The 22,037-nt window shown below is 35.3% G+C and overlaps 3 protein-coding genes across 4 annotated transcripts in view; 1 reads left to right on the top strand and 2 right to left on the bottom strand.

The window, feature by feature from the left end:
* The window catches only part of LOC142981702 (small G protein signaling modulator 2-like), an 84,880-nt gene extending 74,894 nt beyond the window's left edge, over positions 1-9,986 (bottom strand). For both annotated transcript variants that reach the window (XM_076127775.1, XM_076127776.1), the window contains exon 1: positions 9,747-9,986. In XM_076127775.1, the coding sequence (XP_075983890.1) occupies positions 9,747-9,765 (19 nt within the window). In that variant the 5' untranslated portion in view covers positions 9,766-9,986. The remainder of the gene's footprint in view (positions 1-9,746) is intronic.
* A 785-nt stretch (positions 9,987-10,771) lies between these two features.
* car (vacuolar protein sorting-associated protein 33A) lies at positions 10,772-19,320 on the top strand. Its single transcript, XM_076127410.1, has 11 exons — positions 10,772-10,962; positions 11,469-11,668; positions 12,068-12,247; positions 12,550-12,670; positions 13,120-13,273; positions 13,675-13,835; positions 14,360-14,530; positions 14,845-14,970; positions 15,415-15,600; positions 16,019-16,142; positions 18,940-19,320. Exons 1-11 carry the CDS (start codon positions 10,846-10,848, stop codon positions 19,221-19,223), a joined length of 1,824 nt encoding a protein of 607 aa, XP_075983525.1. The 5' UTR covers positions 10,772-10,845; the 3' UTR covers positions 19,224-19,320.
* Positions 19,321-19,374: 54 nt separating this feature from the next.
* On the bottom strand, positions 19,375-21,751 carry Exo84 (exocyst complex component Exo84). Its single transcript, XM_076127408.1, has one exon. The coding sequence runs from the start codon at positions 21,626-21,628 to the stop codon at positions 19,580-19,582; it is 2,049 nt and encodes a 682-aa protein (XP_075983523.1). The 5' UTR covers positions 21,629-21,751; the 3' UTR covers positions 19,375-19,579.
* Positions 21,752-22,037: the final 286 nt, after the last annotated feature.

Below are 22,037 nucleotides of genomic sequence, written 5' to 3'. Positions count from 1 at the left end.
GCCGTCGTTCATTTTGCTCGCTCGCTCTCATTGTTCGATCCACGTTTGTATACTTGAATCGACACAAGTAATCTCCGCGCTATTTCGAATATTGTCAACAAGAGGATACGTACACAATACCTGCTATATTTCTTCAATGTTATTGTTATTTTATGTCTACTTTCCACGAAGCGAAAACGGATATAGACAAATTTTGATTCTACAAAATCGCTTTATAATTTTTAATACGAAGTTCGAGCCGCATATTTTCGAAATTAGATTAATAAATTGTTGTCTCTCAAAATGGAATTTTATAGTTAAATATTGCATTAAGGGTTAAACGTGATTTGTAATTATTATGTATCACTATTTAAAACATATTACTAAAGTATATTTGCTCAGGTTATAACAATTCCGTAACAAAAATTTACCAATTGAAAAAAATGGCCAACAGCCCTACTCCAGACATAGCCAAATCTCAGGTAGTCTTTTTACATGTAGGTTCTCCCTGATGGCTAGTAAGACGTTTACGAGAAAAAGCTGCTATAATATTGATACAGCGTCGTCACTCGTCACTCTCGGCAGGGTTGAACCGCGCCGTGACCTCTCGACATTCGTTAACGAACGCCAAAGGAGACATACAAGAGACATTCTTCAAATACCTACATACTCGCTAGCTGAAAATTTCATCGCTAATCCCAAGGGGTATCTTTCTTTTGTTATGAAAAGGTATTTTCATAAATATTCTTCTTATACAAACAGTGCATATTTTTATTCTTAATTTTCTTATTTTTTACAAAATGTTAAGCGAAAGTCTTGTAACATCATTTTAGTTTAGTATAGCTACATTGGAAACACCAGATTTTTCTGTTTTCTTAACTGATTATTTATTAAGCTATGCTCAGTTTAATAGGTAATCAGTTATCAGATAAAATTTACATGTCCACCAAATACCTATAATAATAATTCATTATAAAATAAATTTTCACCAATATTCGAGCTCCAACGAGCTTTTATAGAATTACATCGTATTAATACTTCAATCAACTGTTTAATCAAAACTTGTCACCAACTGGGAACAAAAGCCACTGTCAATAACAGGTAGAGGCCGCTTCACGTGATAATATAATACAATCACCGCTCTGAATATTCTATTAAAATTGTTTTACACAAATAATGGCTTTGTAAATCTGGTTTTGAAGCGATGTACTTTCGATGGACAAATAACAACTTTTGTCCACTGAAATATGCAAGTAAACCGCAGAATAAATCAACATTAAGTATAGAGAATTTGTCTAATTTTTAGAAACTCACATTCACTGTCGGGTGGTTGCCAAGAAACTAGTGGAATAAGCCAAAAAAATTGTCAAAGATTTTCAACTTACCTAATTGGACCAATATTAACATATTCATATTAATTTATACTCATTTCAGTATCAATTTATAACTTTTTTTTTCTCTAGTAGGTAAGATACAAATAAATTACGATTTATTACTAGATAATTATTTCACTAGCTATCACTGTTTTCGTTTAAAATTCAATTTTGTTGTGAAATACGAACTACAAACTATGACTAGAGTTACAGCTTTATTCAGATAACCTAAGGTACATAGTGTATTGTGTTCGGCAGATAGTGTGGCACTCCCGCCCTTGGGACCTGACGCTCTCATCGACAAACTGTCGCTATTCTACCATATTTTATCACATCTTATATCAATTTGTTACGTCTAGAAGGTGTCTTTAGGGTAAATACAAATTACGGGCATGTAAAAACAGGTAAACCTAGTGTTCTTGTTGTACCTTTGTACCTTGTTGTTATTTTGATAAAGTCAATTTAATATTGGTAGCGTGAATAACTTTGAAATTGGTGTATCTTTGCATCAATCTAAACTTTGTTTCGTATGTAAATTGTGTACATAAAACAGTATACATTATTTGCTAAATACAATCGCTTCTTTGTTAAAGAACTTGGCTCCAAACTCACATTAATATTGTCGTTGTATTATCATGCAAATGAGATGAATCACCATGAATTTTGAAACGTTCAGAAGATGAATCACACCTGCTCTTCGCTACGTTAAGCTCTGCTACGGCTTGTTGCTACGCCGTGATTTAACCTTTGCTACGAGGTGAAGCGCACCTTGCTACGAGAGTCTACGAACTATTGGTCAAGATTTAAGACTTTCTGGCTACGCGTTTTTATTGCTCAGATGAAGTACACATACATAAATAAATAACAGTTTTATTGTTCAAACCTTAAAAAACTAGTAAAAGGAATACTAAGACATTTTATTTCGCGATAAAATCTTCTATTCAGTTAGAAAATTAAACAATTGAACAATATTTATTTTATCATTCATTCCCAAATGATTTGTTGACTTTATTTTGTTAGAACTTCTATAATATAGTATTTTGTGAGGTACGAGAGATATTTAATTAAACGACGAGGAGGAATGTGCTCGTCCAAACAGATATTTGTCGAGAATAATGACCGAGCACACAATAGACGAACTAAATGATAATAACATACCAAAATGTCCCCGTATTTGTAAATATTCAATCAATTTGTGGTAAACAAACAAAACTAGGGACGTTTGGGAATTTTGTATTAATAAATATAACTAAATCTAGATGTAAGTATTGTGTATGTAATTGAGCTTGCTATTGTATATTTGAATTACTTGCTTTGTTAATTTGTATCAGTTATCAGTACGTTATTGATATCAGCCTTTTTTGGCATTGATTCGTACGGAGGAAGATTAAATTAAGATAGTTTTCCGGGAAAAGCGGGGAGTTATCATGAAAAGATATTTTTATTAGTAAGTATTATTAGTAGATCACAGAATTACTCAACAAAATTTATTGATATTCAAATAGCAATCTTATTACTACGCGACTAACATTGTTCATGGCAAAACACGGGTGTATTTCATATTCCTCCACCTTTGCCTACACTATCGGGTATTAAGGTAGGGGATAGTGATAAACTAAAATAAAACTGTAAAAAATTTACAGTGTACAACTGAATTAAGTTTATTGATAACGTTTACTTAAAATCAAAAGCGAAGCCTTACTACTGTGTGATAACTGTAGATAATTCTCTACCGTTTAAGTGCAGTTCGCAAGTTATACAATGTTATACTTTTAATAATTCTTTATGAAAGTTTACGGCCAAGATATTTTCTACGCAAACGCTGCGCTGGTGATAAAAACCTTTTCCATTTGCTTCCTGACAACCTTCTTCAGTTTTTTATTTGAAACAACAACTTGGCAACAGCCAGTGCTTAATAACTTGTTGCCTGGTAGTGGTGCCAACAAGAAATGTATTATACAAGATTTGAAGCTAATGTTGTCTCAAAAAACACAAGCAATTCATATTTTATATGCTTTTATAAAGAATATAATAAAGATATACTTTTAAATTGTTTTGAATTTTTAATATGATAAAACATTTCAAACTATTAAATGCAAAATAAAATACTTCTTAAAATAGTTTCTAACTTTTATAATTGAAAGTTAAGCAAGTATTTTGAAAACATCTTCTATAATATAAATTACGAAACACGAAATTAATATTTAATGGAAAAGTTGAAGCTAATTAGTAACACGCAATCTGTCACGCTGTCTGTTCATCAACCGGGCATCGAAGGTCAGACTGATCGTGTGTTGACACCTGCCCTTCTGAGAACTATCGACTAGGTTGTGGTTCGATACTGTTCTCGAGTCAAACAAAACTGCTACTAGGCAAGCTTTTAGATATAGTCATATAGGTACGATCAGTCATTTAAATTATTCAAAGCTAATAAGATCTTAAGGATGAATACTAAAAATCAAATCGAACATGTGCTCGTTATATTAACATTAATTTTATCAACTACTATGAAAAATGTTTAAAATTGTCTTTTGTACCTGACTGCCGGAATTGACCAAACAGTTTTTTACGTACGTTTGTAATCAAAGTAGGTACCTACATTGGTCACAACAACATCGAAAGACAATAGAATAGCTAATATTATAAAACTTTTGTTTAAAAGCTTCTAATGTTACTAAAATAGATCTCAATCCAGACTGGTGACTTTAAAGTTTTAATCTCATATACGACGTGATATTCGCCGTGCAACGGCGGGACTTCGCTCGCAAGCCCTCGGGGGACATTTGATATATCAGCCGAGTAAAAGCATGACCGCAACTATTTGCTATTTGCTACGGGGATACACGACAAAACGCTATCCATTCTAATTTATTTTTCAAATAGAACTGTGTCGTTTTAAATTGTTTTTGGTATCAATTTTTGTAACCGTAGTCTAAACTTTTTGCTTGTAATCTTTCTTTCCTGATTAGCTTTAATCATTGTAACGCATTAGAATATTACAAATTAAATAAGTAATAAATTGAGTAAACAATAATACAAATTTAGTTTAAGGGAATTTCATTTGTGTTACATTTAAAGGGAAAGCAAACGTTTATTTCTACACACGTCATGAGAAATGCATGTATGTAGTAAAAAACAACGCCAAAAATATTCCGCGCAAAAGCAACCAGACGCTACTTAAGCTAAACAACTATCTCACATCCATTTTCTTAGAAAATTGCGTGCCAGGAAACGTAATTACCGTACGGTATACATTACAGCCTTACAACGGCAACTACGGGACACCTTTTGTTAAGACGAACATTCATTCCATCTACATTCCTTCTAAAGACACTAGATAATTAGCTCATTCATTATAAGGAACAGATCCATTTCCCGTCACTCCACAAACAACTTTAATGTTTTAATTTAATTTGTTTTTGTTCAGACGCCAATCACGGCTTTTGTGAAAAGTTTTCCATTAAAACGTGAAAGCAATTCGTTCGGAAGTCCGCCAAGTGCTGGTGTAATGGCGTGATAAACATAAATTAATGGAACTTTTAATGTATTACTAATGTACTTTCTGAGACATTGACAGAATAATTATACTGACTGCACGTCCATCGTATACCTACCTTTCATATCAACTTCAATGAAAAGATTAATACAATTTTATATTCCTTATTTTTACAAACACCGAATATGATTAAACCTTCTTACTAAATATCTCATAGCAAAAAAGAGACAACATTGACTCTCGGTCGCAATTATCAGTATCTAATGTCCGTCATGCTAAGGTTTAATATCTGCAGTTACCTACCTGTAATTACGTAGATTAAAATCTAGGTTTATCTCCAGAATTTAAAGGAATAGTAGTCGTTGACAAAAGACAATGTGTCTGATGTAACTACGTAATCGTAAGCCAGATAAAATTGTTCTCTTTTGTACACACGTGAATCTCTTAAAATAAACATACGTATCAACAAAAATATCACATGTTATTCTAAATCAACACCTGTCTCTTCCAGTGATCAATATTCCTCAATTTTTATCAAAGACGAAGGATATTAAAAAAAGATATATCAAAGGCAAAGATGATCGGCAATTTTATTCCGAGGTTCATATTTAGTTAGAAATTTAAATTAAAGGAAATTACATTTTCGGCTCTTGACGGTTTATCAAGAAACTTAAAAACCTAGCCGTGTAACGAACACAATATTAAAATTTCGTTTATGAACCTCCTTTTTCGAATATGACTAAAGAGATTTTAATCAGGAGAAAGGAAAAAATCGCTAACGAGTAAAGAGAATTTTACGTTCTTTATTATTTTTTAACAAGGTTAAGATTTTTATTCGTACTGCGGAATATAAGGAAGACGTAACGATTGTTATTTGTATTTTCATAAAGGAATTGTTCTGGAAATTTCTTATACGTCGTTGCAAGATTTTAATTAAAAGCATAAGCTTGTAATTTATATTGTTGCGGCACGCAGAACAACATGAATATTGACAAGGAATCATTGTTATTTTGTTTTTGTACTATTGTAGAGCTTTCTGTGAATCTACCGTTTTCTTTAAACATATGCAGTTAGTGGTATCTAAACTTGGTACTACTTCTACGATTTTAAGTATGAACTGAGGTATCTAATACACTTAAATAAAGTGTTTAAAAAACAAAGCAAACGGTCACAACACTCAAGCAAAAAGAAAAGACTTTGGTAAACAAACTATGCTTGTCTAAAAAAAGACAAGGGTAAGTCCATTCCCTGACACATTCCGAACCCTTTTTAAATCTAAGCCCTTGAATCACTACTTACTGTGACAAAAAAAAGATTTAAATTTAGCTCTCTACATTATTTAGTAGTAGGTAGTAGGTACCTACTTATTTACGACAAACTATAGAGCAAGCGAGAAACAAGATTTTGGTATTCCTTCTCATGCCAAAAATAAAGTATTTAACCTTATTATGACTTTGAAAAAAGGTGCAGTTTTTACCTTTTGATAAAAATCATCAGGTGGTATTAAGTTTCAACAAAAAAAATGCGCTATAAATGAGTCAATATCACAATGGCTCTTAACACGCGCGGGTTCTCTCAAATAAAAGTGCAAGCTCTCTCTACATTTAAAAATAAAACATCCAAAAGAGTACTTCACATTTAAGCTTTTTTTTCTACGATTTAAATGTTTCACAACCGGTATCCGAAAAAAACGATAGCAATTTGTTATGTTGTTACAAAAAGCGAGTAGTTAGTATAAACAAAAATCGCCTACATTTTGTACACGCCAAAGTAGGTGACTAGTGCGACCATTAGTACAACAGGCCTATTTACTTGGAGCAGGTGCCACATGCCCACTTAGCCACTATTTCACACTACAGCTAAAAGAGTTTCAGGACTAACGTTCCGGTTTACGGCTTGCTAAGTTACACCCGCATTTATTTTCACATGGTCGACATTTTACTAATGGATTTTAGTAATATGGGTTGCAGGTAATATTTTTACGTCAAATAATGTATACCGGCTTTCATAAATTACTGTGATGTCAAGGTTACTCCAGCTTAATACGAACAATCATTAATCAAAGCTTCCTAATGATAATGTTATTCATATAAGGATATCCATGTCGCATTAATGTTCCTTTTGTATTCAAAAGAAATCCCTTTGAAGTTCGTGATAAAGGAAGGCCTTTAATTCAATGCTAGAAATTAGAATTCTTAACAATATTTACGGAATTATTTCCATTGAACCTTATTCTTATTATTGTATTAACAAATAAAAACAAACGGCTAAGGTTCCATCTTCAATGTTAGCTCAACCACTTAGGAAATCGATTTCCTTTAATTGCCTATTACTTCGCCGGTAAACTACACAAGAGATAATAACCTGTAAACCAAAGGTTAAATGAAATCGTTCTTAGATACACCTGGCTCAAAGACATTCAATTTGAATGCAACTCAAAGCATAAAAAGGTTAATAGAATAATTCTTTTTCAGATGCAAACATCATTATATAAAACGTCAAAGCTCTACATTTGTCTTTGCAGATATTCAAAAAGCATTCGAAATTTAAAAAATATAATCTACCATTTTTTTTAAATGTTTGAATAGGCAAAGGAGTCTTTATGTTAATTCTACTTGCTATGTTCGCGGTTGTCTCGGGGGTCGAGTTAAGCCGTTCATGGGGATTGCATTAATTGACGGATTTAGTTCGAGCTACTTTTGGCACGAGGGCTCGAGAAAATCCAACGTCAACAGATAAAGAGCAACTCGAATCGGAAATAGTTGACACATCGTAATTAAGCATTATTCTACTTATATGTTATCTATTTCATATTAGTTTCTAGCTTTGTTTGGAGATCATGACGGCGGTCACAAACGAGACGATATTATCGGACTCGTAATGAATATAATTACCTTTTATATCTGATCGCTTTATAATTATGTTCTTGATAAGGAAGTCCTTATATAAAACGACGTTAGAAAAATCTTGAATACGTCTTCTCTTGATCATCAAATATTTATCTAATCAATCTAGGAAATCGGAAATAACATTCTTATTTAAAAAATAGTACTTATACCTATGTTTATTTTCCTTGGAGATATTTCAAAACATCTTCAAAATAGAGGTAAAGTGCCTAAGCTACACATTACGCCATGTATAACATTTCTCTAATATATCACCCGTGTGTATTCTACGTTCAAGGGAACATGATTTGTAATAAATCATATAGAAAAATGTAGATAGCAACAACTGGAAAAAACGTTGAAAAAATACGTACGCTGTAAGAGGAGGAGTGAACTCGAAAAACCCAAGATTAATCATCTGCTAGCCGGCAGGCGACAGCCGACCGCGCAATTTTGTGAGAAACCTACCAAATTGCCTAGAGCCATCAATCATGCAGCTTTCCTCCTACATTTGTGTCACTCGGTTTCGGTCGGATAATAAGTAAAATCTTTACGAAAATCTGCAGTCGTGGAAAATAACTTTCGAGTTCGTTACTTATTTGGAAAACTTTATCTCAGAAAACTCGTTAACGCCTTAGATGTTATTACTAAGACAAATAATATCTACCTACTTATGATTGTAACTATTAAAATGAGCGAGTCCCAATCGAAGTTGGTTATTATCTTATATAGAGCCCTCAGGCTTTATACTTATGTGATTGGAAATCTTGAAACGGTTTGTTATTTTGTCTATCGAGACTGAAACATCTAATTGTATAGCGTCATTATAATCAATACAAATGGTGTGATGGTAACTTATAAAAAGTAGAATTCATCATTTCTAATTCCTGTATGAAATTAGTGCTTTCAACTTTGAGGCATCAACATCAGATTCTATTATTTTCGAACAGTTACCCCTGTTATCATTTGTTTAATGTCAGGGTCAAATTGAAAATTAAAGATGAATAAATCACGACACGAAATAAGTATTCCTTCAAAGAGTTGTAAAATGCAAATTATTTATGTTAAGAACTTACTCGCAAAGGAAAATTTTCTTTGAAAGACATTAAAATGTCATTAAAGCTTGCAATAGAATTGTAGGTCGCAAATAACGTAGGCTACATAACTACTGAGTACATCTATACGAAGAATCGTAGCTATATGTAGCCATGTACAAATAAAACATTGATTGGTTTCTTTCACGGTCACTTATCATTATCGAACATGGAGTGAGTACAATTTACTTTTATAAGTACCTACTCGTACCTCTGAATAGTATGAGGTCTTATTATTATGTGCCAATATAAAACATACGAATGTGGGTTAAGAAGGAACGATAATAAATTAAGTACCTACCTCCGAGAACAATCCAAGATTTTATTCCCACTCCATTACTGTATGACTTTTCCAGTACTACCTAATGTAATTAATCTTATAATTGATACATACTTATGTATGTTTGTTCATCCAGCTGGTATTAATCGTGTGTAATAGGATTAAAATTGTATATGTGTTCGTATAAGCACGACATCTAATTGCGAGTCTCGGGTATTAACTACTAATTCCTCATTAGTACCAGCTTATTTATGAAAACGAATTTTCCTATTTTCCTTTAACGTAATAAGAATTCCATCTAAGATAATGGTTCGGCAAATGTATTCGAACTTTATAAATATTGATGAGTATTCAAAGTTTTGTAAACCCGCCCTTATCTTTAACAGCCATAAAAACAAGATTACAAACAGCACTCACATGGCCGATTTTCACCCACGCACCATCCGTGTTATCGTAATGTCAAAACGACAATACGAATAAATTACTATGTACAAGTACAATACCTACTCATTATTTTTTATCATTTCCATCAAAGAAATAAAACAAACAGTAACTTAGAATCACAATAGAGCTAAATAATTACATGTGTTTTTATTTATTTAATAATACTTAAGAAAAATCTGTCAGAAACATACCTACCTTTATTTTGGGCGGCCATTGTAATTTTCTGCCCACGGGGAGTGGTGCATTATTTTCCTCGAAAATATTCACATTTCACAATGTATTATTTTGTATTATCACGTAGATAAGCGTCACTTGTTTATGAAACGTGTTTACTATACAACTGATGGTTGGGAATGGGTTGTTTTGTGGAAAAATCGATGTGTCGCCGCGCGCAGTGAGCCGCTACACGCAAGTGATAAGGGCCGCGCCACCGACAGCCTGCCTCGTAGCCGACTACATACCTACAACCTGTGCTAGCTACGTACATACATCTCACTCACTACAAAAGTTTCGTGGTATAGATGCCAGCTGATTTATGCGTTATATTTCACTGTCTCTACGTTTACTATTTATTCACTTTAGTTTACGGTATTCCTTTAGATTAGTAGGTAGGCAAATAAAGCGCTATCGTGATACCAATAATCATTACAAAGGAAAAAACCTTAATTAGTAGGTATAATAAGCTCTATAGATAACTAGATAACTGATTACCTAAATACTCAACAGTTATATACTAAAAACAAAATTAAAGCAGGTAATAACATGAGCGTCTTATTTCCTTTTCATATCTATTATTATATTAAATTGCAGTTTGATTTAGCATACTAAGCAGAATATTGAGAATTGAATTATAAATAATAAATAATTATAAATGTAAGCCATCATCAGATACATGACCAATTATTATTAATACATTTAAAATAACCTTCACGTGGAAAAATCAATTTTAAATTTGCCACGTTTTCCTCTCAATGTTGCAATAATATTTTTACAACCCTAGATTTCAGTCATTAAGACAATATGGTTTTAAATGTTTGCGACCTTGTTATATTAAAAAAGTGAAAAGAATAATACATTATAATGGTGTTTACAATCAATAATATTATGATGTATTAAAAATATATACTCTTTGTTTATAACATGATCAGATTCCTGAACGAAAGCTGTTTTTAAATTGACAGCAATTTTTGACTTTGACACTGACAGCTCTATATGTTTATTTTCATGTCAATAAGTCAATACTTTGTTCTGCCCACTGAAGCAATAGTGAAAACTAAAAGAAAAATACTGTAAAATGCGGGAAACGAAGATGAGTACCCACCTGTCTGGTGGTAGACTGAATGTGGCTCTGGTACAGGAGACCATGAGGACACAATTACTGAATTTATTGCAGTTATACGAAGGGCCCAAGGTAAGCATTTGTGTCGCTTATCAACACTAATATTATACACTATTTTCCTGTACTCATATCGCCGATCAATAGGAAAATAAATTATTTGTTACTTAAACCAATTATTAGTTACATAATTGTTTTAATGTTCAAACAAATGACAAACAAAAAACATGCGGATCCTAAACATGAAACGTCATTTGTAGTTGTTCTCTCAGCTCTTATGTTCTGAATTTCGTTGACTTAAACCACAAGTTTTCAATTATAAGAAAACAGCCTGGATGTGTACAATCAATATGTATAAAACTCTTCCATTACTGAATATCTGACTGATGGACAATGTACAGCCGAAACTACTGAGCGTAGATAGTTGAAAATGGTAAAAGATGATTTCAGAAAATTCTCTCCGACGGAGGTATAAAGAGAGAAAAAAAATTGATATAAAATATATCAGCCATAACAGTCCAGGTGGACAACATCACGCATAAGTTGCTAGTAGTAAAAGCAGACATTTTTTTTTGTTCTAGGTAACAATATGGGATGAATGGCTGGCCGGTCCAGTAGGCCTAGTAGCTCAGTACGCTCTGCTCAAAGATCATCAAGTAGTGGAGATGTTTCCCCTGAAGCCAGGCAATCTACCCACAATATCTGTGAAGCATATTGTGTTTATTGCTAGACCTAACCTGAAGCTGATGGATTTGGTAGCTGATTATGTTCAGTCATTGAGGTAATATAACATTATTATTACAAATGGGTTTAAAATATTAGATTATTTATTATGACTTTAAAAAAACTGAATTAAGTGAAATAACAAAGCAATCATAGTATAATGTTTCTGCACTATTGTATTGGGATAATCCTGTAAAAATAGATGATAGAATGAAATAGAAAATTTTGCCAAGTTTGATTTGGTATTCCCATAATTTTTCAGCATTATTTGTTATGCTTGGCTTTGAAACTGACTTAATCTTAGAATTGAAAACAATTTTATATATCTAACAGTTTTTAGCTAACACATTTCTTTTCCTGCTACTGACTCATTGGCATATCAAAAGAAATGTCACATCTTTCTGTCTGTCACCATTAACTTCGAACATTACTTTACAACCATTTCTTTTATTGCTAGGTCCAAACAAATCACACCAGTGGAATTTCACTTACTATTCGTACCACGCAAGAGCGAACTATGCAAGATACACCTCACTAACCGAGGAGTACTGGGCAACTTGACTATAGAAGAGTTCAAGTGTGACATCTTCCCGTTTGAGAGTGATGTTATGTCGTTGGAACTGCAGAATGATTTCAGGTATTTGTTTTATGTAATATATCTATGGCTAAGACTTCCTCCCTGTGAATAGATTTGCTGTGGTAAAATGGAAACGGAGGGATCACGTGAACGCATTCCTGGATGGGTGGCCGGACACAACATACATTCATCCTCCCCCTAACAAACTTTCGTACTTATAATATTAGTACCATTCTGTAATCAATGAAGTATGGGTACCTTATCATGTACTACTGTGTATGCTGTATGTAGCTTAGCACTCTCTTGCCACACATAATTGCTCAAATGCTTCAAGCTCATATGTAAATGTTTTACTTTTTCAGAGAGAACTATTTAGAAGGTGACCCAACTTGCCTGTACAATGTGGCGCAGGCACTTCGGACGATACAACAGTTGTATGGCATTATACCGAGAGTGTTCGGCAAAGGTCTCGCTGCTAAACAAGTAAGTATGCTCAAACCACTGAAAAATTTACATTAGGTTATCATTGTGAAGTCAATATTTCTGTGATTGGTTGAGAATTGTTTTAGATCTGCGGGCTTACTCTTGAAAAAATCGAATTTAATTGAATTCATTGATCATGCGCTTGTTTGAAATTTAAAAGTACGATATTACATAGGTTCGAATGTGATTCTATCGAGTTCGAAATCGATACTGTCAGGAGTTAGGCACCAATGGGCTTACTCCCGACAAGATCGGATTCCAGCGAACTAGATAAGAAGAAAAGTGGAACCATTGTATTGTTTGATCCACATAATTTTCATTTTAACCAGTATCACAGAATAAGTAATAGTACTACCATTAGTTTGTTTAAGAGTGTGATTTGATATGAACTCAAATCCAACTCTACCGGGAAAAAGTCACCTGTTGTGTACTAAAACTTTCCAATACAGGTGTGGGACTTCCTGTGTCGGCTCAACAAAGAGGAGCAAGGCAGCCCGCCCAAGGGTTCAACGACCTCGTGCATCGATCAGCTGTTATTGCTTGACCGAGCCATCGACTTCACCAGCGTCATGACCACTCAGCTCACTTATGAAGGACTTATTGGTATGTTTTTACCTGACAAATTTTACTCTAGAAGATACAGTTAATGCATAGTTACAAGACAAAGCACGGCATTCAAATCCTATATTTCCCTTCCAAATAGCCGCTCTATTTTATTGCAGGCACGCTACTGGCTGCGCCATTTTTAATCCCTGAAAAAGGGTAACTTTGTCAAATATACAAACTTAAACTTAGAACTTGATGTATAGTAGAATCGGAAAAAGGATTGATCTGATCGATACGACCTTGGAAACTTCCCTTGCCTCATTCACATCCATACATCTTGTCATACAAGACAGCCAGTTACGACCTTATTTCAAGACATTGCCAATGTGATCTGTGTATGCCTTTATGAACCTAATGAAAACATAAAATAATAATATATTCTTATTTATGATTAACAGATGAGATCTACGGTATCAAGAACACGACGGCGACGTTTCCGGGCCACAAGTTCGTGAGCGCTGATGATACGAACACCGAGGTGACGGAGCGAGACAAGAAACACATCCTCAACTCTAACGAAGAACTCTTCGCCGAAATCAGGGATTGTAGCTTTACTTCGGTTAGTATTTAGAACTACGATATGGAAGAACTTATTTTTTAGGTTTAATGTAGACAACTCCAGCACTAAGAATTTCTCTTGGGTGGTATGACTTTTACAAACTTAAAAACAACGGACACTAAGTTCAGGCCCAAAACAACTATTTGTGGATCGCACAATGATTGTTCCGTGTGGGAATCGAAACCACGACCTTCCCACGTAACGGTAGCGGCGTCGCAACTTAACCACTGCGCCACCGAGGCAGTTAATATCGTGAATGATTCACCATTTTGGTTGGGTGAATAAAATAATTGCCAATTTTACTACCGCCCGAGTAATAATCACGATGTTTTCCTTCACCTTTGGAACAAGCTATTAATATTTTTAACACACACATAACTTCGAAAAGTCATTGGTGTGTCGGGAACGAATCCTCGACCACTTGCGTGGGAGGCAGAACTTAATCTTAGTTAGTTTAAGTTCTGCCTCCCACACTAAGATGTAAGTATAGATATTTCAATTTTTTTATTGTTTTCTCCTCATAGGTAGGAGCGGCGTTATCAAAGAAGGCTCGCGTTATCAAGACGCAGTTGGACGACCGGCACAAGGACAAGACGGTGCAGGAGATCAAGCAGTTCGTGTCGCGACTGCCGCAGATGCTCGCCAACAAACACTCGCTCGCCACACACACCGCCATCGCTGAGTACATCAAAGAGGTACTTACTACTTTCCGTCTTACTGATGAACATCTAACGTGAGGTCTAATTAGTTATATATTTTAAAAGGGATACTGAAGGATTAAACGGCAAACAGGAACTTGACTGATACTGTCTGTCTATCACCAGGCTGTATCGCATGAACTGTGAAAGTTAGACCGTTGAAGTTTTCACAGATGATGTATTTCTGTTACCGTTTCAACTACATATACTAAAAACCAGAGTAAATCAAATACCTAAAAAAATGATTTGCTGTAATATTCGTATAAGAATGTCTACCCGTGGCTAAAGTATTCAATTTTTGTGTTGTTTAGACGACAGACACGTTCGAGTTTCAAGACAAGGTGCAGTGCGAGGAGGACTTCCTCAACTGCATCGACAACGAGAAAGTCTGCCCTTACATCGAAGATCTCATCGCACAGAAGGAACCACTCACTAAGGTAAACATTATATTTTGAGATATTAACTAAGTACTTACCTATCCAATGACTCACATACGACTTACGAGGGACTTATGAAATAACTTCGTGATTCACATGTGACTCATTTTATCCAGATTTATGCTCAGAAAAATCCTAAGGTTTAACAGCTTGAAATAATTATGTTTTATGAGTGGTTAAGTTAAAAATAACGGTACAAATTTTATATAAGTATTTTATTATTTTAGTTTTATGGGAATAGGTATATGAAGATTTTTAGATCAAATATCACTAGTTACACCAAGAGCTCATCATCGCCTCGTGTTTACCTCACCTACCAGTCGTATTTTTTGATACTAGAATCGGAATTGACAACAGTCAGTAATGATATTTCTTTCCAAAATTTGCTCTCTGCATGCATGACCTTATTTGTTAGACATATTTATACGATTTACCTTTTCCCAGGTGCTCCGTCTAATCTGCCTGCAATGCGTGACGGGGTCAGGCTTGAAGCCGAAAGTGTTGGAGTACTACAAGCGAGAGCTGGTGCAAGTGTACGGACTGAACACGTGGCTCACTCTGTGTAACCTAGAGAAATGCGGCCTGTTGCGACCGCAGCAGAGTGCCAGGCAATATGCTGTGCTTAGGAAGGTATAATAATACTTTTTATTTTCAAGGTTCGAATCCTGGGTCGGGCCACACAAAGTCTTTTCTGAAGAATTTCTCAGAGATTGCCCGGAGTGAGGAAGTTAAGGTCGTAGACCTCCGTGCCTCGAAGAGCACGTAAAGCCGCCGGTCCTGCGCCTGACCTCACACTGGTCGTGTCGGTTATCCGTCCCACCGGGTTATTATAATGAAACTGGGCTATGAGAGTGAAGTAATGGGGAGTGTACCTGTGTATTGTATTGTGCACACACTTGGACACTACAAACAAAGTCCTGCATCGTTGGCCAGTTTCAACGGAACTGACAATGAACTGCTGTTGCCAGATATCGTCTAGGGACATTTATCAATTACAGTGATATTAATCTGTCCAATCTTAATATTTATTTATCTGTTATATACCTAGGCACTTCACCTTACGATGGACGAGTCTGAGATGAACGCGACTGACAAGAGTTATCTAACGAGCAAGTACACGCCGCTCACAGTACGACTGAGCGAACACATCGCTAAGAACAAGGGATGGACTGGTGAGTGCACTTTAAACTTAGTTTATATAAACCATACATCTTGTATTCTTCTTAATAACAGTTAGTAAATAAGTAAAGATAGCATATTGAAATGTGTCTCGTATATGTACCTACCTATTGTATACTAGCTGACTCGCGCAACTTCGCTTGCGTCAAATGAGAGAGAATGGGTCAAAATTGTCCCCGTTTTTGTAACATTTTTTATTGGTACTCTGCTCCTGTTGGTCGTAGCGTGATGATATATGGCCTGTAGCCTACCTCGATAGATGGACTATCTAACACTGTTTTTTTTCAAATCGGACCAGTAGTTCCTGAGATTAGCGCGAACAAACAAACAAACTCTTCAGCTTTATAATATTAGTTGGATGTCATGTTATAAAAAAATAAGCATCCTAAAACCCGCAGTCATCTAAAAGGAAACAAATATATGTACAAGGCAAATACATAGTCCAACTGATTGAGGAAAAATATTTGAATAGGTAGTTAGGTAAAAATAGTTGACCAAAAGTTAGTTGGCATCGGAAATAAAGATCTACAGTTAAATATGAGTAAGATTTATATTATTATTATAATGTCGGTGCATAAACGAGTTATCTTATAACTAGCCGACCCGCGCAACTTCGCTTGCGTCACCTAAGAGAATGAGTCAAAATTTTCCCCGTTTTTGTAACATTTTTCGTTGCTACTCGGCTCCTAATGACCGTAGCGTGATGTTATATAGCCTATAGCCTTCCTCGATAAATGGGCTATCTAACACTGAAAGATTTTTTCAAATCGGACCAGTAGTTCCTGAGATTAGCGCGTTCAAACAAACAAACAAACAAACAAACAAACTCTTCAGCTTTATTATATTAGTATAGATTAATAAATATAGATATGTAACCTCCGCTGTTAGATAACTTTACGAGATTGTCACGCAACATGCCCCATGCGATGCATAACGATATAATAATATACTCGTTTTCGTTCCACTAACTTTCGCCCTCTACTTCGTCTGTGGAAATTAAATGCTTTCCAAAATTTCCGCACTATTTTTTTTTTTAAATTACATTTTATTCCCATACTTGAGACGATCTGTGGTTAATTTATGAATACCTTCATGGACTAATAATCCCCGGCAAGGTCACGTGACCAAAAAGGTTTCATTGAATCAAAGATTGGAAGACCTACTAATGTACCTTTGTAAAGAATTAATTTCGGAGTTCTATGTAGCTGACGCATAGGTGAGAAAACCAACTGCAATATAGTTGGAAGACAGGCTAGGATGATGATATTATACGTAGCTTCAGTAAAAATCTATATAATATCACGCCTTTTCCCATAAGGGAAGGCTGGGACTAAATAATGCGATTTGATACGATCCTTTCAAAGTTACCTCATACATATCCATATAGCTTGTCATACATGACCACCGGTTACGAGAAATAAGCACCTTACCTTTTTAAAAATGTGAACTAATATATGTAGCTACAGAAATTGGTGCTATTTTACCAGTTTTAGTTCCAACGAATTATATCACTGCATACAGATGTTTTAATTTCGATTGATTTCAATCAGCTGCGTATAATGCTCGGCGGCGACCTCGACCTTTGGCTATACGAGTGGCAAAAACTCAAGACGATCTTAAGTTTTTGCTACTAGTTTTCTTTATATAAATACATATTGGTAGATAACCACCAGTTCAATAAATATTAAGAGGTTTCATATTATTATTTGATTCGCTTGCGTCACCTAAGAAATTGGGTCGCCCGTTTTTGTAACATTTTTCGTTGCTACTCTACTCTTAATGGCCGTAGCGTGATGTTATATAGCCTATAGCCTTCCTCGATAAATGGGCTATCTAACACTGAAATAATTTTTCAAATCGGACCAGTAGTTCCTGAGATTAGCGCGTTCAAACAAACAAACAAACAATCAAACAAACAAACAAACTCTTCAGCTTTATAATATTAGTATAGATGTGTAAATTCTTGCATATAGCATCTTCAGACATAATGTCGTTATGTTAGGAAAGAAGGCGCCTGAAAGTGGACCTACCTACCTACCTACCGGCCTTCTTTACCTATCTATATATATTTCAATAATTAAATAACAAATGAGCACATTTAATGACGCTATCCACTATTATACTCTAACAAGCAAAACATATCAATTTGTTAAATTCTACAATGATACCCAGTAACAATAGGAATGATTATGTTTATCGGCAGCTATCAGACAGACGTGCATGTATGTGTTAACACACATTAACGCACTCACGCCGGTGCCAATTAGCCTACAGTATGACCTAATTTATCGTAGTCATGTTTCGCTACGTCGTTTCGCATTCACAACGCTACGCCCAATTATATCTAGATAACATATGCATGAGCTAAGTGTAATGTTTTGATTTATTACCGGAACTAATTCTGGATGAACGGTTTTCGAATTTTTAATTAAATTCTGATTGATTTTATGCGAAGCAGTATATCATGGTTTTTGGTTAGAGGATTGTATCGGCCAAAGCTTATCGTAAAATACAATTAGTAATCGGAGTCTTGTTCAACATTCGTTGGCAGACCACGGGGCGTAATCGTAAGCGTATGGAGCTTCAACGGACAAAATTAACTTTTAATTTTAAACATAGCTTTATCAAACATGCTAGATTAATATCAAGTACCATCCACATAACTTCAACATAATGAGGCGGATGTGGGTGTTCCGTTTAATCTACTTAACATTCAACCGCGTTAATTCCTGTGCTGTGGTATTAGATAAGTCGACACAAAAGTTTATAAGTTATAATTTTTCGTTTCAGGTATTCAAGATGTGCTCGGCACGCTCCCGGGACCTACGGTAGACGAACTACAGACACTTCAGCCGCGGATGGCTCGACGCAACTCCATCTCTAGCGAAAACTCCTCGTCAGAGAACCCTCGCGTCATTCTAGTCTTCTTTATAGGAGGGTGCACCTACCAGGAGATATCAGCACTCAGAACTATCAGCCAACAAGAATATTCCAATGTAGAATTCGTCGTATTAACCACTAAACTCATCAATGGAACCACATTCCTAGAATCTTTGATGGAAAGTGAAGTCTAGTTTAATTATTCTGTATTTTAAGAAAATTATATTCCAATATGTGATGTAATCTTTATATAATCGTATTTAATAAAAGCAAATCAATAGTTTAAATAATCTTTTTATTCTCATGGCTCCACACACATCATGAATACGGAATAAAATTAAACAGTGAACCATAAATCTCGGTTTATTAAAATTTCATATTCATAACTTGCATATAATATAAACTTCAATTTGATCAGTTTTTCATTAAATAAACTTACAAAAATCCTGCACGCTTACTATCTATATATTACAATTTTAAAGCTTTCAGCATAATAAAAATAATTTCGTACACCAACATACATACATCATGCATAATCTAATGACTATTCTCATAAATATTCGTTACTGGTGTATTTTGTGATGTTGGACTTCTTTGGTGGTGCAACATAACCAAACTTCTTGGCTAGACCCACTAGCTTCTCATTGTCGTATCCAACTTCTTCCTTGTAACATCTGAGCATTAAAGGCATCACTGTGTCTAAAATAAATTTAAAATTCTTCTGAGCATAACTAGAGTCATTGCCTAGAGATAACATTAGGCGAGAATTGAAAACTGCAAAGATACACTCGTCTAACACCTCCATTGTATCTTTAGTGACAAGTTTTAGTCCAACTTTCTGTACCGTGATGACAGACTGTGCAAACCAGATTGTACTACTGGATAAGTCAACCCATGTTTCATTTATAATGTACTTAGCTAAGATAAGGCCCAAATTTTCCATCTGTGATAAAAATTTATTGACTCCAGCTTTAGTGTGCATATTTACAGGTGTCCACTTATCTTCTGATACTTTAGTCTTCATTGAATCAACAATTTTTTCTTTATATTCTCTTAAAGCCTTAACTATGGGGCTCCTAAGGCAGCTGTTCATCTGAAATCTTAAATCTAGCCCAAACTCACAGAACAGTGTGCACTGATCCCTGAGACTCTGCACACAGTCTAACACAGAGTCTAAGGCACACTGCGGAGTGAACACCTGCTTTATAATTTGACTCATTAACATTCTAAGTTGCATGCTAGCCCAGACTACAAAAGCACTAATTTTATTCTTAGGAAATAACATAGTGAACTCTGTTAAGGCATCACTCAGTGAGCAGAAGAATACCTCTCCTACTTGCTTTACGTAACTATTGATAGATCCCTCTAATTGGACCGCTTTCACATGAACTTTTACTGTATGACTGCATATAGCTAGAAATAACTCACATGCTTGACTGGTCATATTAAACTTATTAAGTATGAGTACTGGCTGCCGGGAGGACTGCAGACCTCCTCTTGGACTCCAGTTATGAGTAACATCTAATTCCTTCAACAATATTTCAATCAATACCTTCTGTTTCTGGTCAATCCTTTTCAGTATTTCAGTCCTCTGAGGATGATTCTTAAATTCCTCAGTGTTTAGTGCCTTTTGTGCTGACACCATCAGCTCATATGTTTTCTGAAAATGTCTCTCAACAATCAGCACATCCAGCTCTTCTGTAACATCAGCGAGCCACTCCGGCAGTGGAGCAACCTGTGGAGAAGGTAGCTCCTCCACTGAGAGACTGGGAGACTCCAATGACTCAGGCTTAGGTTTATCTTGACTGTCTTTTTTCTTTTGTTTTGAATTTTCCTTTTCAATATAAATTTTCTTAGCCACATCAAACTTGTCAAGCCAATCCTTCTTGATAGCAAAACTGTTGCACTGAAACACTCTAGTATCTGGAAAAGCTAGAACTTTGAAAGCTTGTTTGACACTCCCTAAGTCCCGCACATTCACCACTGCTAGAGTACTAATGGGATAACTGCATTGGAACTTATATCTATTAGGACCTCTACGATTTGATATCCAGGAAGTCAACATAAGGCAATCATTAAATAAATACACATGCATTCTCTGCAGGGCAGTGTTCTCCTCGGCGTCTATCTCTAGTAAGTCGCCTTCGTGTAGCAGCGTCCGCTCGGGAACATCCAACAAGTTCATACAACCCTCCACCTTCTCAGCTATGAGGTTGAGCTTGTTTTTACGTTGTTCCTCGGCACGTTCTGCTTCGACGTCGTGATTGTCGAGTGATTCGCGAGATATCGCGTTTTCGTTACCTAAAATTGACGCGTGGGATAGTGTAGTGAGCACAGTACGCTGTTCACTGAGTAAGTGCGACAGCTTGTACATTTCGGCTTCTAGGTGGGATATCTCCGTCGCAGTCTCGATGAACTGCATGTAGTTCTCGTACACATTTTTCTTGAGGGCACTTGCGGTCTCTTCGGCTAATCCTTGTATCTTCTCCTTCTGTTGTTGGAGCTCCTCCCCTCCGACGCAAGACTTCGCCAGCTCCTTTACGTAGCGCTCGGGCACAAAGTCTGGCACGGCGAACTTTTCCATATTGATGTCGGACATCGTTTTTCATGAAATATTTACAATTTCTACTCGTATTTATTAGTTAAAAACACTGGCTCACTCATCATTCGATAATCGAACGACAGGACGTATCAACCCATCAAATTCAAATGTCAAATCTGCGTTCCGTTATTTCTAGGAGTGTCAGTAGGCGTTTACATAATTAAAACGTTTTGTTGTTATACAGAAACAGTTTTTTTTTTCAATCGGTAGCATATAAAAAATATAGTTTTTATCGAAACGTAAGATTTGTATTAAATCGGAATTTTTAATATTTTGGGGTAACTATTCTAATAAACTTTCTTTTTCTTACTGTAACAAAAGCGATTCAAAATTATGTGATTTTTTTTCATCTGAATCTTTGTAGCCGTTTATGTGGTAACAGAATCGCTAAGCGGTGTTGGTTTAT

Source organism: Anticarsia gemmatalis, chromosome 20 (genome assembly GCF_050436995.1).
Source record: "Anticarsia gemmatalis isolate Benzon Research Colony breed Stoneville strain chromosome 20, ilAntGemm2 primary, whole genome shotgun sequence".
NCBI classification, from domain to species: domain Eukaryota; kingdom Metazoa; phylum Arthropoda; class Insecta; order Lepidoptera; family Erebidae; genus Anticarsia; species Anticarsia gemmatalis.
This window is presented reverse-complemented; position numbering and strand designations above follow the sequence as displayed.